Genomic DNA, 17166 nt, shown 5'->3' with positions numbered 1-17166 from the left:
AAACGAAAGGCGAAATATCCCGACATAGTACAGATGTTATTCTTCTTTTAAATATAGAAAAAGAAGAAGTGAAGTAAAATTAATTCTGAGATGGGTGCAGGGGTTTCAATTATTTTAAATTAAAATCATATGACAAATTTCAGAGCTGGAAGATATGTTAAGATGTAAACAGTATACCTGACTACCACTCTTAGAAAGAACACTGATATCCTGGTTGAGATATCATGAGATCAATGAGATATCAAATTGTACTTTTCCCATATAGGTTTTAAGGACGTTAGACTGAAACAGAAGCAATGCTTTGGCACAGATACCGTACATTTCTGAACAGCTGTATTTTCGTCTTTTTGTACAAATTATACATATGGTAGCTCTTTAACGTATCCATTTAACATACAGTAGCATTATTCGGTGTGTTTAATAACTGCTGTTGTTCCGTTGAGCAAGTGTATAAGTGTCTCCATGTCTCCCTGTTAATGAAAACGTGTTCTTAATTGACCTACCTGGTTTAAAAAGGAATACGTATATTTTACTATAACTTCATATTTTTTCTGTATCCATATTTAATATAAAGAAATACACAAAGGATGTGTAGCTTGAGATGTGCCATGGGAAATAAAGTTTGAAACTGAAAAATAACAGCAGAACTTTACCATGAACAGAAGCTTTTTAATTGCTAGGGCATTCACCCACACATTTCTTTTTTCGTCAGTTCTTTCAGTTATGCTAACTAGCAACACAACTAAGACGCACTTAAATAACGGCAATCTAAAGTTGAAAATGTACATACAGTACATATTTCATTACATATTTTTAAAGGAAATTTATTACCGGACCTTGACATCTGTTGTGATAAACTTTGAGGATTATTATCAGGCAGACTGAAACTAGGCTGCTACGTTTCCTAGGATACCAATCACAAATCTACAGATAAGCCATCTGCAAACAGGATGAAGCTTTAAAATGAACCTTTCAAATTTAAGGCAAACAAGCCTAATGCATATCAGAGGCTTAGTCCAAAAGGAGAGAAGATCGTATTAATTGCATTAATCGATTCGCTAACAACCTAACATCATTTTGGAGCAAAGAAAATGCATTAAAAAAAAACATCGTTTCATAATTCGCTAATTATCAGGGTCCTTCTGCTTACTCCTAAGAAGAACCCTGATTCTGAAACGCAATTTTCTTTAGCGCATTCGCTACAAAAATATTTTTTCTTTAGTATATCTGGTTCAGTTTTTTTTGTTAAAGCATCATATCAAAGCAAATTGCAGCGCTTAAAATATTAAAAAGCTTTTTGAACATTTTATCAAATTTGCTACGCTGCCTTTCAGTCTCACCTGGCCAGCTGTCATACATGCGCAGGTTTTCTGAACACCATAGAAGCAACTGCATAAAGCTAAATAAATCGTTTTTCCGGCACGCACCAGAGAGCTAATTATTCTGTAAATGTGGTGTTCTGTTACCTTTTCTTGCTTTGGCAACACTGTTATACTTTGTTTATGCCTGTAAAGCTTTTGAATGTTAAATTGAGGATATGTGCTTTTGTGTAAGTGAGCTTGTTATATAGTGATACACAGGGTAGAGGTCTAGTTTCAGAGCCTGTACTGTCAACATCTTCAACTGTGAGTTAGATGGCTCTGGCTTTTACGTGAGAACAGAGCACAGGGAAGTCTTGTCAGCAATAAGGGGCAAGTAACCTGACTCACAAGAACTGGTTGTCTTTCTTGTCTTGATGAAGCGAGAAAAAGGATGAGAGAGAATGATCTCCTTGTACAGTACCAGTAAAACAGAGAAGCCTATGAGCCGACATATTCTAAACTAAAAAAATATGTATAATTTACTCAGACCTGAGACAAACATGAGGGATGAACTGAATAGCAAGGTTAAAGCTGCTGAAAGTTCAAAAAAATGTAATGAATGTACCATTCAGTAAGTGGCTGCAACTAAAAAAGACACTGTTATGTTATGGTAGGGGGTTAATAATTTTTGTAAGCCCCTATGCAAAGCAAGGCAAGGTATTGTGTGAGAAGACATGACTGCTGCATCACTTAAGTTACCCGAAGGAGTGACTGAGTTATGGCAAACATTTAACATGGAAAGCAGTTGCCTCATATCCTACTATACAAAAAAACAGTATGTACATACTGTTTAGTATCAATGGTGGTCCAAGGACCTAGAATGAAATAATGTCCTATTGTATTTACTAATGAAAGAAGGTTTGAGATTGAGAAGCAGAAAAACAGGAAAAGTGGAAACCCGCACAACTACACTTGTCTTGCTGCTGTTTATCGCGCGCTTCTCTTCCTCTCTTACTGTTGATGGAAAAATGAGATTCCAGTCTTATCTCAAGGGCAGATAACTCTTCCTCCAGAAAAGAGTATGGGATTCAAGCTCAGAGCTGTGCAGCCTCAGTCACAGTCCACTGATGCTCGAGATGTAGATCAAGCTGATTCATTATGTGAGGAAGAATTACATCAGCTTAACACTTGTACATATTAAAGTCATTTCAGAAACTCTCTGGAATGTTTGATGACATAGTGCACAACCACAGAAATGTATTATTTCCTAGAGTACAATAACCTGTCCTATGAACAGGTATCCAGTGCAGTGAAGTAGGGTTCCCATACACATACAACAAAATGGATTCTTTACAAAAAAGGCTCTCAGGAGCAACCACCTTTAATGTTTAAATCAGATTTTCTGTAGCTCACAGAAAAATCTGCTTATATGGAAATTTTAATTGTTGAATTAAATGGAAGGAGCTAGTGACCTCACTCATAAAACAGTGGAAACGGAAAACAAAATATCTCAGATGAAACTGTCTTACGCCTTGTCAAGGTGATTATTTTTTCTCATTCTGTGACATTTAAGAGCTGTTCTGTGACCTCTTCGGAAAGTGTGCTTCTCTGTGCTGATCACAAAAGAAAAAGTGCTCAGCAATAAATTAAATGGAAGAAAAAAAATAGACCACAGGTACAAGGTACTCTAATGAAAAGGAAAGTTTAATTACATTTGTTTCCAGAACAAATGTAACATTTGGAGGAGGAAACATTAAGAATCTGCAGTCCACAGAAATTCTAACCCTGACAACAAAACCCATTGCTTCACTTCTTGAATATTTTCAACTCATTAAAAAAAAAACAGCACCCATTGTATTAGAATATGCTTAATCAAAGGAAATACTATTATGCTGGTAATATTGATACTGATATTATTTTTGTTTGTTTTGGATATTAAATGTGTCCCTTTAATTCATTTCAATGTAATACCCAGCGTTTAATTAATTTTATCTCCAAATCTTGTGCTCCGTACACATTAATCAATGTAATTATTATCTTTATCTGGCTATATTTGGAATATTATAACAAAGTAGTTTAAAACCCTTTTTACAGATTAATGGAAGATATATGATGGACCAGGTCATCAGAAAAGGAAATTACAACATGAGAAATGAAGCAAGATAACACAAGAACATCCTTCAAAATAAAGGGATTAAGACTTGAAATGTTGATGTTTTTCTAATAGATTTGCTCTAGTTCATAATGGTAATCTGTAAAGAAGGTGTAATAAAGACAATACAACTGTTGTTGGCTTTTCCTCATGCCAAAAACAGTAATGAAGTAATTCAGTTGTTAATGAAAATGTATGTACTAAGACTAAGTGGCTCAGGGATAGTGTGTCTTAATCTAGGTGCAATTTAAAAGATTTAATGAACATTTGCAGATAAATAAACCCAGCAGGCAAGGACACTTAAACAAAGTCAAAGCCATAAATCAATGAGATAAACCCCCACACAAACTCACAAAAAGAGGATGAATCATAAGACCTTACTGTCATTTTAACCATCAAATCTGTGGGAGTTTTATAACAAAATTAACCCTTTAAGGTCTGAATGAATATGTTGTGTGAAAGATTGCTTGACGTTTCCATATGAAGTCAAATCTAATTCACATGTGCATGGATACAGGGAACACAAATGATACAGTTTTTAATTTACTGTTTCAGCTGACTTGTTTATTTTTACAGGTCAGATTTTACAAACATGTGGATAACGGTCACTTACTTAGTGCTCTCTCAGACTAATGTCCTTTCTAATATTCAAGGGATTCATAAAACTGAGCTTTGTTGAAATCCAAAAAGCAAACCTAGGCAAATCTGTGGTACTGTTAGGAAATTAACTGTCATTATTGTAACACTGTAATACCATCGGCCTTTTCCTTTTCCCTGCTTGGAAAAAAGCTGTTTTTTGTATTAAGTTGTTTTACTTTATCTACAATTATTAAGATTACATTTACTTTCTATAAGGGCTCCCTGCCTGTGTTTTGTATATACTCCATCTTACCCATTGTGGTGCCTATAAATTCAGGTCCAAGTTCTACTTGAGGAGAGAAGGAAAGTACTGTGGACAAGCCAGTTTAAAGAGATATTCCCATTGTCAAAAAAAACACACCAAAGCTTTAACCGATAACAGGCTCCTCAAAATGAGAGTTTGAAGATTTTCCATTGTTGTAATGAAAATGAAGACACTTTAGCACTGGCATGTATTCAGTACCGACATGACATTGAACTTTCAAGACTAAAATGAAAGCCAGTCTCTTCTCTTTCACTGCTCAGAGGTCCAAACAGCCAACATATGAAAGGACTGACAAAAAATCAGAGAAAGAAAACAAAGGAAAAAGTAACAATAAGTGACGCAGTTGGATAAATCAGAGCTACAAGACCACTAACTTAGACATGCTGATATAAACCAGTGAAGTAGCAATTATAAATGCATTGGAAGCAACCCTGGCTCATTCCAGCCTGAATCATAAATTATATCCACTTGGCTCCAATTAATCTGCTTCAATAACAACTCAAAAATATGATAAAATAAAACACCATCCCTCTGGAACAATCGTCTGTGCCTTTTGCTGTCGTTTTTGTATTTTCATAGAAACAACATTGCATGCCCACAAATGGCATACACACCAAAATGTCCTTTTTATCTCCCTGCTCCTGTCCTCAATACTGGTTTTTTTTTGTTAATTAAAGCTTTATTTTCTGTCAGTTTCATCACCTATGCACTTCAAGTACCATAATTCCAAGGCCAAGCAGTGAAAAACTAAATCTTTGCTTCATATTCATCACAACTAGATTTTGGATGTGTGTCAGCTCTGCACGATGAGCTTCTGGTCGTCAGGTTACGGCTGTATGATTATCCGATGACAAGGCTCCATATGGTAGTTCCTCACCAATATGTAACTAGCATTAATTAACCTTAAAATAAAGAAGGTATTGCTAATTAAATGACCGGAAGTATCAACTCAGTCTCCAGGAGGGGCGTCATTGGAATAGATGCAGATGACATAAAAAATGTTGTTTCCTTTGCACATATACTTCTTAGTGAGAACTTTCATTTTAATCCTGACACCTAGGTGCCTGTATTTGCCTGGCTTCAATCCTCAGGCCAGGTTTGCCCCTTTTTTGAATACATTTCTACGGGAAACACAAGTTGACTTTCCAGCAAAGAGAAACATGGTCAGAGTGGATTTATTTCACCCTCCTTCTCTGAGCTATAGAAGGCAGGTGTGTCTAGTTGGAGGAAACTACTGCTGCTCTTGATGCAGTGTTGCTAGGGAGCTCTGACGCTGCCATATTTTAAACCTTTTATGGCACCACAGAATGTGGATGAGAAGTCTGCGCACACAAACGCTGATGTAGCTGTTACCCAGCTACTCATTGGCAACCAAAACTTGGTGCTATGGCTACAGTCTTTTCTGAGGAGGCAGAGATACGCTTATGTTTATGTTTTTGTTGGCTAAAAACTAAAAACCGCTCTCAAGTGTAATTGTCCTTTCATACTCACACCTTAGTTTCACTGGCTGCGAAGGACTCCTCGAATGAAATATTTTTTGAATTGAAAAATAATTTCCCCATTAGCTTGCATGGAAGTTTTTTTTTACACATTTCATGGGCAAAAAATAAACCTACTGGCCTTTGAGGAAAACTGCTCTATTTCGAAGTCCAATCTAAGAGTTTAAATACTGAAGTAAGTTTTTTTAGGAACCTTGCTTGTAAATTTTAAACGTTCATTTAAATGAGAGAACGATCCTAGCATAACCGGTGTTAATAGAACTGCAGCAGTGAATATATACATGCCAGTAACACAATGTTCCAGATAATATAATTTTATTAAATACCAGCTCCCTTCAGGGATCGTTTGAGAGCTTACATGTGTCATGGTAAGACAATTCAGTCTAGATGGACAGAAAGCATCAACAATTAGTCATGTCAGGCCTGCCAGCACAATTTATCTGAGATTAGGAATTCAGGTTCTGAAAAAGGGCATTTGGCTTATTTAAATACCAGGGTTATTCAGAAACAGCAAGCAGAGTAATCAAAGATCTGAGTGCACAACTCCTTTAGTCAGGAACCTTGTTGGATTTCTTCAGACTGACAGCAGTGGGTCAGTCTTGCATTTATGTCCCTTTTGAAATGTGGTGACCAAAACACAGATTTACAAATGAGGTCCTACACTTGTTAAAGCCATCCACCATGTCTCACAGTCGTCACCATCAACCAGAGGAGAGAGATGTGGTTGTCACGGACAACTGCAAACTCACAAGTACCAGGTTTGTTCCAAGGGTTTCTGCTTCAAGAGCAGGATACCCTGGCCAGTTTGAGCTCACCCAGCACCTGGCCTGACCTGAATTCAGGCCAGTCTTCTGATGACAGGCCGAAGTCTGGACTGTAGGGTATGTAGCTTTATTAGGTGAGCCACTCAGGAGACCCCTGGGAAACTGCACGGTAATCCCTTGTTATACAAACTTAAATTGTTCCTTGAAAACTGGTAAAAACTCATGAACCAGAAATTAAATTCCCATTACTTCGTTATAATCTCTGAATGGATCCAGAACTCAAAAATGTTCCCTCAAACACACAGTACACTTTAAAACAGCCCATAATGGTACCTAACTAACATTCCTGGTTAATTATTCAAAAAACAAGCTTAAAGTTGTTAGTCAATGTAGAAAAAGATAGGAAAGAAAACAATAACACTCTTGCTTATTTACAGTACAGTTGTTACTGTACATCATTACAGTTGTTAGCAAATGCATAATCATTAGGTACCATCCTGTATTATATGCACTTAACACACAAGCCTTTATTATAAAAAAGTTAAAATGTAATAAAAAAAATCCTCATCCGAGAAAGATGCCAGAAAAGAAGAATCTTGGCAATGCTTTACGAGAGCCCAGCTTGTAGGGAGTTAAAATCTGATCGTTGAATGAAAAAACGGGAATTACTACCAGTACATCTCATATATCCTAAAACTTGTATAAACGAAAACTTTCATAGTGAGGGATTAAAAATCTCAATTTTACATCTACAGTAAATGGCAGCAGATAATAGTCCTATATGGTTTAAACTTTTTAAAATATTTCCAACCCAGAAATGTAAGCAGTCAATACACCAGATGACTGTTTTTATTCCCCTTTCCTCAGGGTTACCCGTTTACATCAGTGCCAGCCCACTGGTAAATAACCACCCCCACCGGTGAAGGCAGGGTTTCAACTTTGATAAAAATCTAACCGATGTGGATCAAGAGAAAAACTGCAGAGACTTCCTCAGCAGCTGTGCAGAGTACTGTTTACAGCACAGGATTAATAGGTTGTGGGTTGACATCCCAGATGGGACAATGCTGTACAATTAAGGTATTTCACTCAGATTGCTTTCGGAAAATGCCCAGTTGTGCAGGTGCAAATGGCAGTCACTTAAAATGAATGTGCCAGCCAAATAAACGTAACCTCTTACAAGGTTTAGATGACATCTGCTATATTACATTTTGAAATCAGCTACAGGACTAGAACATTACATAGAATGATCCAGTTAATAGTCAAATGATTTACAATGCCATTAGTGTATATACACAACCCCTCTTCTTGAGAACTATGTACACATTTTTCATGGAAATTACCGAGATGCTGAAATGCAATAATAGATTTTTCTGTTCTTATATGTTGAACATTTTCCACTATATTTTGGCCTTTGGGTTTGATATTTGAACTAATTTTTTGACCCCTTTACCTGCAGGATTCTGAAGCATATTTAATTATGCAAATAATTTTAAAATGAACCTTTGTCTTCAATTACCACCTATGTATTACATCATATCTATAGCTGCATTATAGATTATTGGGATTTCTTTAACCCCTGCATTCTTCCTTGAGAGTAAACACTATATATACCAAAGATTCTTACCTCAGTCACCTTGACATTGAACAGTCCAGGTGTGTGCGCTTGTGCTGTTAAAAAGCTCAGACTTCACCTTGGAGGGCTGCATCCCTTCAGGGCTGGAAAAACTGGAGCCATTCTCCATGGCTGGTTAGTCACAGACTATGGTGCACCCTTGGGTATCGAAATTCCTAAGTGATGATTAGCCTACGCTTTCCTTATTGAGTTTAAGTACTTAACGCAAGTATGCCTTGGTGCTCATGCAAGCTTTAAAAGACACACACGAAAAAGAGCAATAACACCTATTTTTAACAGCAGCTGGAAGATGAAATAGCAGTTTCCTGCTTAAAAGCTAATTTTATTCAATTTTACCTTTTCATAAAACAGTGGAATTCTGACCACTTTTTCAACTCTCAAATTGTGCGCAATAAAAATAGGTTTAAAGGTTTTCTTTTTTTAAGACGTCATGCTCAGCAACAGGTTTTCCAGTTTCTTATGCTTCAGTGACATAACATTTTCTCCTTTACAAACAAAATTGTGTTCTCTAGAACAGGGCATTTTGAAAAGCAGTGAGCCCGCATCTCCTTCCAAACTCATGAAGCCACCGTGCAGATTCCTAAGTATTTTTTCTCGCCCGAAGGACCGAAAGTCAGCAGAAAACATGACAATGCTGACGTGAGAGGAGATAAGTTTCCTGATGGTAGCAACCAAGTAACATGGTTGTGATTTTCCATTTCCTACTTGGGGAGGCCTGGAGAGAGGAATGGCAGCTCAACTCAGTAAACTGGAACGAAAACAAGTTACATTAGTTGAGCTTTGCTCTTAATAGTTACCATCTATTAAACTGCAGTCACGAGTCTGGCAACATACACAGGTCGGTTGATTGGAATGCCCTTTCTGTAAGTACCCCACACCCACATGACTGAGATGGCCAGCTAAGTCCTACAGTGTATTAGTGTGAAAATACTCTAACCGAAGCTCTATTGGAGTTCTTTGATGTAATTAAGCCATCCATCCATGTAGAGTCGTGGGGGAGCTGGAGCCTCACCAGGCAAGCGATGGGCGCGAGGTGGGGTACACCTTGGTCAGGATGCCAGTCCATGACGGGGCACACGGACATAAACACAGACACGCACACACTCCTACCAGGGCTGGCCAATTTTCACAAAAGCCAATTAAGCTACCAGTATACCTTTGGACTGCGGGAGGAAACTGGAGGAAACCCACATGAACACAGCATGAACATATAAACTCCATGCAGAGGGCACCCCAGGAATTCAACCCAGAGCCCCAGAGCCATGAGGCTGCAATGCTAACCACTTTGCCGCTGGTGCAGTGCAAGTAACGTTAACATTATATTTATCGTTCTCGAGACCATCGCCCCCCTCAACTAAGCCAATACCAGTAGCTTTATGTAGAAAGGAAAATAAAAAGTGCTTGAGCAGGAAAGCATAAAAAAAGCTTCTGAAAATAAAATATAGATGTGGAAACATGCATAACCGATAAAAAAAGAAATCAACACGTAACAAGAGTTCAAAATAGAAAAAAAAACTGTCATCTCAAGTCCTTGAATGAATTCTGGAACAATAAACGCCGGATGCAGTCTGCTGCATCAATTACTGCTCCAGCAAACTTAACTTACAACAACCTTCAAAATCCGTGTTCAACCCATCAATCAGCATCGTAAAAGACCTTATGTGTGTTTTTAGCATTGTCAAGAACTGCACAAGAACTGACTTTATGCCTTGCTCTGGTTCAAACTGAGGATTTTTAAATGATTTTACTAAGCATGCCTTTTACAGAATGATCACCCAAGCCAAAACAAGCAAGCTTTAGAGCCAGCCAAAGGAATCAGGCTTTGCTGGAAAAACCCGAAACAGCAGTCACTAGTGCATGGCACACATTGTATGCTCCTACCCACTGCCACCTTACAAAATTGTGGGAATACTAAATTACTCACCCCTTACGAACCCCCGATAAACTAATGGTACAGACTATGATTACAAATCACAAATTCCCAGGGTGTTGGTATTCTTTATACTGAAATGATTTTCTACAAAGCTACTGTACCTGCGAACCTCATCATAAATATTGCAGCCGTCTGCCCCTGCTTTCCTTACCCATTGACCAGTGCATAGTAAGTGCTCCTTTGTATGAACTGTACCTATTTTACTCCTGGAAATTCGGCAGGCTTTCCCCTACTGTTTGATGTATGTGCATGGTGAATTGCACCTTGTTTGGCGATGGTATAATCTGACGCGTCTCTCATCACCACGCCACGGACGTTTGCCGCTATTTCTCCTCACATGTTGCTCCCAGAGCCTTAGCAAGAGAAAGGGAAGAACAGTTGCCCCAGTGCAAAGCAAATAAAGACGTTGTATAAATGGTGTTTAGTTGGTAGACCCCAATTTTCAAACCAATGCCCAAGTATTGTAACCAGAGACAATGTGCTGCATGGTTTGCTGTCTTTCAGATTAAATGGTAAACCAAGGTCCTGGCTACTAAATTAAAGCTGTCCCACCACAGGTTGCAAGAAAAGAGATGTTTACCCTGATATTCTGGATAAATTCCCTTTTGGGCTTGCTCTGGCCAATTTGGTGGCTCGGCAATCCATGTCTTAAATCTTTCTTTGGAGAAACTTTGTTGCACCTCTCTACTCAACCCCAAGAGTTAGTGCTTTCTATAGGGCTGGGGTTGCGCTTGTAACAACAAAATTCCTCATTACCTGATGCTCTCCACGGGACCAGTTTTGATGCCTTGTGTTGTTTCAGCAAAAACCCTGAAAACCCTGTGACCTACAAACTGTAGGACAGCGATACAACAAATTTATATAGAGAATTTTATTGGTACAGCAGACTGATAAAAACTGACTGGGGAAGTTAGTAAGCAATTCTTTAATGTACTGCCAATAACGAAATATTAGAAATTAAAATTTCTATGCATTAAGTTCACTTGAAATTCTGTTACCAATACCGAAGTGTAAAATGTAACAAATACTTTGATGTTTTTACCTTTTATCTTCAAACTGGTTTTCAGCATTTTTCTTTTTTAAGCAAAAGCACCTTAGCACCTACACATTTAATGTTCACAAGAGTAAACAAATTCATGGAAAAAGGAAAATACAGTGTCACATATAAAAAGGAAAACCCTAAAATAAGTTTTTGTTTGATCTCATTTCACAGTAAAAGTAGGTACGGAAAAAACACTTGACATATATTGCTTAAGGTCCATCATTGAGTTTCAGTTTGACAGATAAATTGGGTGTTTACTTTAAAGCTGAAAGATAAAAGCTATACAATTTCCCCCCAAATCAGAAAATAAAACAATGAAAAAAAAATTAAAGAGATTATTTACATTTTTTTTCTCTTTAGTTTAGATCTCTACGTAGCCAGCGCACATCACAATGCACAACAAACCACAAATAATGATATTATAATGTGTGTGGTAAAAGCTTGTGACATTAAAGACTGCAATAAACAGTGTCAGCAGATGCAAGGCTGTTCATAGTCTTTCACCCTCTCCGTTCTGGGCTTTTGTGAAGCTTACAGCCCAAGTGCCAATAATTATTTTCCCCAATATCCCAGCGCTCATCTTCGGTCCCTCCTGGCTGTCTTTCGCCGCACCTGAAAAGTACAACAGACTGATGATTTTATGCAGGTTTTGGTAAGTTCTCTGCTGTTAAAACACCTTTTTTTAGGATGTGGTGTGCAATTCCTACATCACAAGATCCGCAGGATCTATGGTTTCTTTTCCAAATGTTTTTATCTTTACATTAGTGGATCATCTCTAGAAATTACAGATCAATTTAATATTGATACTAAGTGGTCAAACACACAATAATAACTTTACTGCTGCAATGCAATGTTACAGGGAACGGCTCTGACTGGAGCTTTTTCCTTGTCGAATCCACCATTTTTAGAATCAACAACAGGAAAAAACAGTTGAATTTGAGGGTTTTGATGATCTGAAATTGCCATATTTACTCAATGATGGATCATGTCTGCTAACCATGTCAGTACCAAATACATAAAGAAAATAAGACTTTTCTCCCCATTTTATAACAGATGACACTCTTTTAGATGTTGATTTCTAAGACGGAAACACATTTATTATAATAATTTCAAAGCCTGTTTTCATCTAGATGAATTCTCCGAACTCTACTTAAGGATGAAGTGCAGGAATAATAATAATCGGAAATAATTTATGTCAGACTCTAAAGTAGAACCCCTCCCTAAAATGTTATCTGCTTATGAAGAAAATGCACCTTGGGCGATCCGGTGGTTTCCTCTTCCTCCTCTGCTTCCTCGTCCTCATCTTCCTCCTCTTCCTGTGCCGTGTCCTCTATGCTTGCTTGAGACACCTCCATCTCGTCAGCCGAGTCGTTCTCTTTACTGGCTGCTGCTCTGGAGCGAGACCCCCGACTGCAGCACAGAGTGAGAGCACCTCTTTAAGAGCCTGGAGAGTCCCCGCGCTCATTCCTCAGCCTAGCAACTAACAACGCATCTTGTGACACGGTATGTGCAACTAAAGCTACCTTTTAGATTTCCTTGCTCATGTGCTCCAAAATAAATCCAACACCTTAAAATAGGTAAAACTACAACATTTCTAATTAATGTTGTTTCTAGAGTCGTGCTGAAATTCATGTACAGAACAACTGCCAAAAAGGAAGAAAAAAATGAAAGTAAACCACATATGAATATCAATGAGCTGCAGCTCTTCAGCAACAGCATTCCACCCACCTCAGCTTTAATCGATTACACTGTGTGGGTACCATGCAGTAAGAACATTCTGTTACCCAGGACCGGTCAAACACCAATAATCCTACTCTCGCTGTGACATATATAATTCTCCATACTTAATATCAAATTCTTGTAATATTATGAAAAAAACAAATCACACTACAAGTTGCCAAAATGACCTATGCTACTGATGGCTTCGGCAGTTTCTGTGCAAGACTGAGCTTTACACTCTCAAACGATTCCAGTTTAAGACGGACAAAAACGGCATTCTTCGCTGTGAAACAAAAATCTACTTTTAGGTTCTGAGAGAAGGGGTGCCAATGCACTCACGCATTTTTCTTTGGCAGGGACTGTGCTGCTTTTGGAGGTCTTCCTCTTCTTTTCTGCGGAGTGGATTCGACTGCTTCGTCCGTGGCTTCAGAAGCTTCTACCCTGCAAAGAAACAGGGAGAAAAAAATAGAAGTCAGTCTTTAGGCAGATGGCCCCTGATGCGCCATGCGTCTAACAATTTCAGCTTAAGGAATTATTCACCCATTCCTTATTAGTTAAGCCATCATTGTGTGGCTTGACTCATAAGCGTACAGACCTCTGCTGTGACCTCCGAGGTGCGCGCGCCTGCCGCCCCCCCCTCTGCTTGACCTCCATGTTCTCGCTGTTGCGGTCCTCCTCCTCTTCGTCCTCCTCCGCTTCCTCTTCGGCAGGGGCTGCCGTCTTCTTGCGGCCCCTCCGCCCCTTGCTGGGCGTTTCTTCCTTGGCCGCGCCGCCGCTGGCCGACTTGGGCGGCCGGCCTCTCCGGCCCTTCTTGGGGGGGCTGTTTTGCTCGTCCTCTGTCTCCAGGGCGCCATCCTGTATCCTCTTCTCCTCTGCCCACTGCTGCTCCTCCGCCTCCCCCACGCTGCTGTTGGCGGGCCTCTTGCGCCCCCGTTTGGGCTTCTGCTCCTGAGCTGAATCCTCCAGCCCCGAGCGGTCGTCCTGACTGGAGGCCGCGGCTCGTTTTCGGCCCCGAGGTTTGTCACCTTCCTGCAGCGGAGTATCGATGAGAACAGAAATTACCCGGCTGGCTCAAGAGGTGGCGCACAGCAGAAAAAACAAGCCACAGTACAGGTGAGCTGGCCAGGAGTTAGGATTTGTCACGAGCATCGCTGCGCAGCTCAACTATTCACAGCTAGAAACAACTGTCGATTCTGAAGTGGGTGGGTAAAAAAGAAAAAAATAACAAATCAAAAAGAAAAAAAAATTATAAAGGGCTTTTCTCAGATCAAGCAGTTGCACAAAGATAAAAGAACATGCGATAAACGGTTGTAAAAAACGGCCATAAAAAATATTCAAAATGCAGAAATTAAGAACACTGAGACCACTGCTAATGGCTTGGTTAAAAATACCTCTTTAGTGAACATTTCAGATTAGACCGAATACCTGAGCGCACTGGGAAGACTGGTACAGAATGCAGACACAACCTCTTTTGGGTGTGAACTGCAATTCAATGAGAAGCAAATTATCCCAACCAAAGTTCCAAGTCTAATTGTTAGTACTTGCATAATTAAGAACTCATTCATAATTTTGTTATACTTTGCTTAAACATGGGCCAATGTCTGTAGTTGCATCTGCACCCACCTTTAATTTAACAAAATGTTGCTCAAATACCAAGAAATGTATCTTTTTCTGATGTTTTAGTAGACTCCAGAAAAGGCACTTTTCAATTTCATATTGTTTTAAATCACAGGAAATTACATTTTAACCCTTGTGGCCCTTCTGGCCCTTGTGTTTTTCTCAATTATAACAAGAAAGGAGCTTAATCAGCTGTCAATAATTCACCATGACTTTATACTTAAATAAAGCTCAATCATTAATCCAAAAGTCGGCATCACTTTGAACGCTTCAGTTAGACAGAATTGTATATTTTGTAAGCTATGAATTAAACATCAAAAATATAAAATGTGGCAAAGAGCTGCTGAACGCCCTTGTAATTTCCTTTTAAAATTTGCTTAGGACTTCAAAAAAAAGGGTCAGCATAGACACGTACAGGACAGTTTTATGCAAAGAGAATAAAAATGCATGAGGAGGGTGTTTTTTTAAAACGTAATCCTTTTTAGGTACATGTTTTGTATGCTGGCTTGTACTTTCACAAGCACCCTGCCAGGGGCTGTATTTTCAAAACACCCTGTGGGAATCTGGTTACAACCCATGAAACGGGAAAACAAGAACAAATCCAGAATCTGAAGTGCACAGTTGCAAACTGCAAATCAAAATTTCAATGGAACCCTGGGTAAGCTTTACTGTCAACACCTAACCTGAAGAGCTAATATACTAATATTTGTCTTCACTGGTAAAGTGTTTAAATGCAATTTTTCTGGATAGATTCTCACTTTAAACATGCCCAACCCTCCGAAAAGTAAGACCATCAGGGGCTTTTCAATATCAGGGTACACAAATGCTGGGTTGTGGGAAGAAAAAGTATTTTCTTTCAGTTTTGTTTTTGCAAAATTTAGACACGATTGAGGCATATAATTTTGTTTACCTGGCTTATCTTTTATGTGGAGTTTGAGCTTGAAAGTGAAGTCAAAGGTCAAAGTCAGAAGCAGTAAAAAGGGAGTTCAATGAATCTTAGAATCAGAATGATGGAAATATACAGATAAGCTAAGTTAAAATGAAGAAATAAGGAAATATTCCTATAATCAGATTTTGTATATTTTATTGGTCCAAAAACAATTGTACTAAGTCTCTTGATTTTCACTAAATATGTGGATGAAATACAAACGAGGCACCATATTACTCTTCACAACTGTACTTAAAAAATCAGAACTTTATTACCCTTTATGCAGAACTCTTTTCAGCGTGGGAATGCTTTTCATTTTCATGTTAGTCATGTTCTCTGAAAAGAAATGACTCACCTGAAGATGAAAAAGTAGAACTAATAAGGTTTTAGTCCTTCTACATCAGCGAGTGGAGGAAAAGAATTTCGCAAACACTATCCGAACTGCTTGGAGGACATTTACACTTATTTGGCAGACAACTGCACTGCTGTATAGTATCACGACTTAAGGTTTTACCTTAATAATAGAGAAAACCAGCAGGTGATTAAAACAGAATCAACTACTACTTGAGCAGAGGGACAACACTGTGGCATGGTGATTAACTCTCAGACCCTTAGGATTACAAGACTAGAAATAAACTAGTCATTTTAGAGAGGGGCTTTGATTCTAGCATACAGATCCTACAAGACATTTACAGTGTTAACGTAGAGGGACTATGGCACACTCAGGAGAGAAACAAGTACACTTTGGATGTGTGTATTTCATTTAGGATGGAGACATGAACACTTTTCTTCACAGAAAGAGTTGTGGCACCTGGAACAGGCTTCCCAGCACGATGCCTGAGCCCCAAAGGTGAGGCAGATTTAAAAACTGCCAGGATGAAATTCTAGTTTCACTTAGCAATTAAAAACTAAATGCGCAAGACTGCACTGTGACTTTATACACCAAGTTAGAAGTTTGCATTTTACAAATAAATTTACAAAACTTTTTAGAAGCCAACTGGAATATTATATTCTGTCTTCCTGCCTATTGTCTAGGTTGGAATAAGTAAAGGTTTATTCCATGCTTTATTCCAAGAAAAGAAAAGAGACAACATTTCAGCTGTGGAGCCTTCTTCAGGTGTCTAAAGAAGGCTCCACAGCCGAAACATTGTGTCTCTTCTTTTTTCAGCATGGAGTAAACCTTTACTTGTTCCTTTGCTGCCTACGCAGACTGACGCAGCTACCTACTTGAACTTCTATTCCCTGGTCTGCCAAGCGTCCCACGTTTGAGTAACACAATCCCAGGCTGTTTTTAAGAGATTAAAATACCATACCCTCAGGAGATCCGAGTCGTCGCGCTTGTCATTCTTCTTCCCTGGCATCGGAGAGCTTTTCATTATCGTGATGTCTTCATTTTCACTGTGATCCATTTCTGTGCTATCAAGCCTGAAGGAGGTCATACAAGACGAGTACTTTTTCAGATAAACACTTGCTCACTGACCAAGGTCTTGACTTGTAGTTTCAAAGGTGGACAAAAGGTTATTTTTGTACATAACAGCTGACACTTATTTTTTTAGTGAAATACTTTTTTAGAAATACTTTGTAATAAGGGGCACACGGTGAGAATGAAATTTAACAGGACAGAACATGGATACCATGTACATAACGCCTCACTGAATTACCTGCTAACTATAA

At 38.7% G+C, this 17166-nt stretch overlaps 1 protein-coding gene across 2 annotated transcripts in view; it reads right to left on the bottom strand.

The window, feature by feature from the left end:
* Nucleotides 1–11042: 11042 nt before the first annotated feature.
* Nucleotides 11043–17166, bottom strand: part of pds5b (PDS5 cohesin associated factor B) — a 51684-nt gene continuing 45560 nt past the window's right edge. For both annotated transcript variants that reach the window (XM_088920834.1, XM_088920835.1), the window contains exons 31-35: nt 16806–16917; nt 13543–13976; nt 13287–13388; nt 12482–12638; nt 11043–11840 (exon numbers count right to left, since the gene is read on the bottom strand). In XM_088920834.1, the coding sequence (XP_088776960.1) occupies nt 11805–11840; nt 12482–12638; nt 13287–13388; nt 13543–13976; nt 16806–16917 (841 nt within the window). In that variant the 3' untranslated portion in view covers nt 11043–11804. The remainder of the gene's footprint in view (nt 11841–12481; nt 12639–13286; nt 13389–13542; nt 13977–16805; nt 16918–17166) is intronic.

This window comes from Atractosteus spatula, chromosome 7 (assembly GCF_055471065.1).
Source record: "Atractosteus spatula isolate fAtrSpa1 chromosome 7, fAtrSpa1.hap1, whole genome shotgun sequence".
Lineage (NCBI taxonomy): Eukaryota > Metazoa > Chordata > Actinopteri > Semionotiformes > Lepisosteidae > Atractosteus > Atractosteus spatula.
The sequence above is the reverse complement of the archived record's forward strand: the minus strand, read 5'-3'. Positions and strand labels throughout refer to the sequence as shown.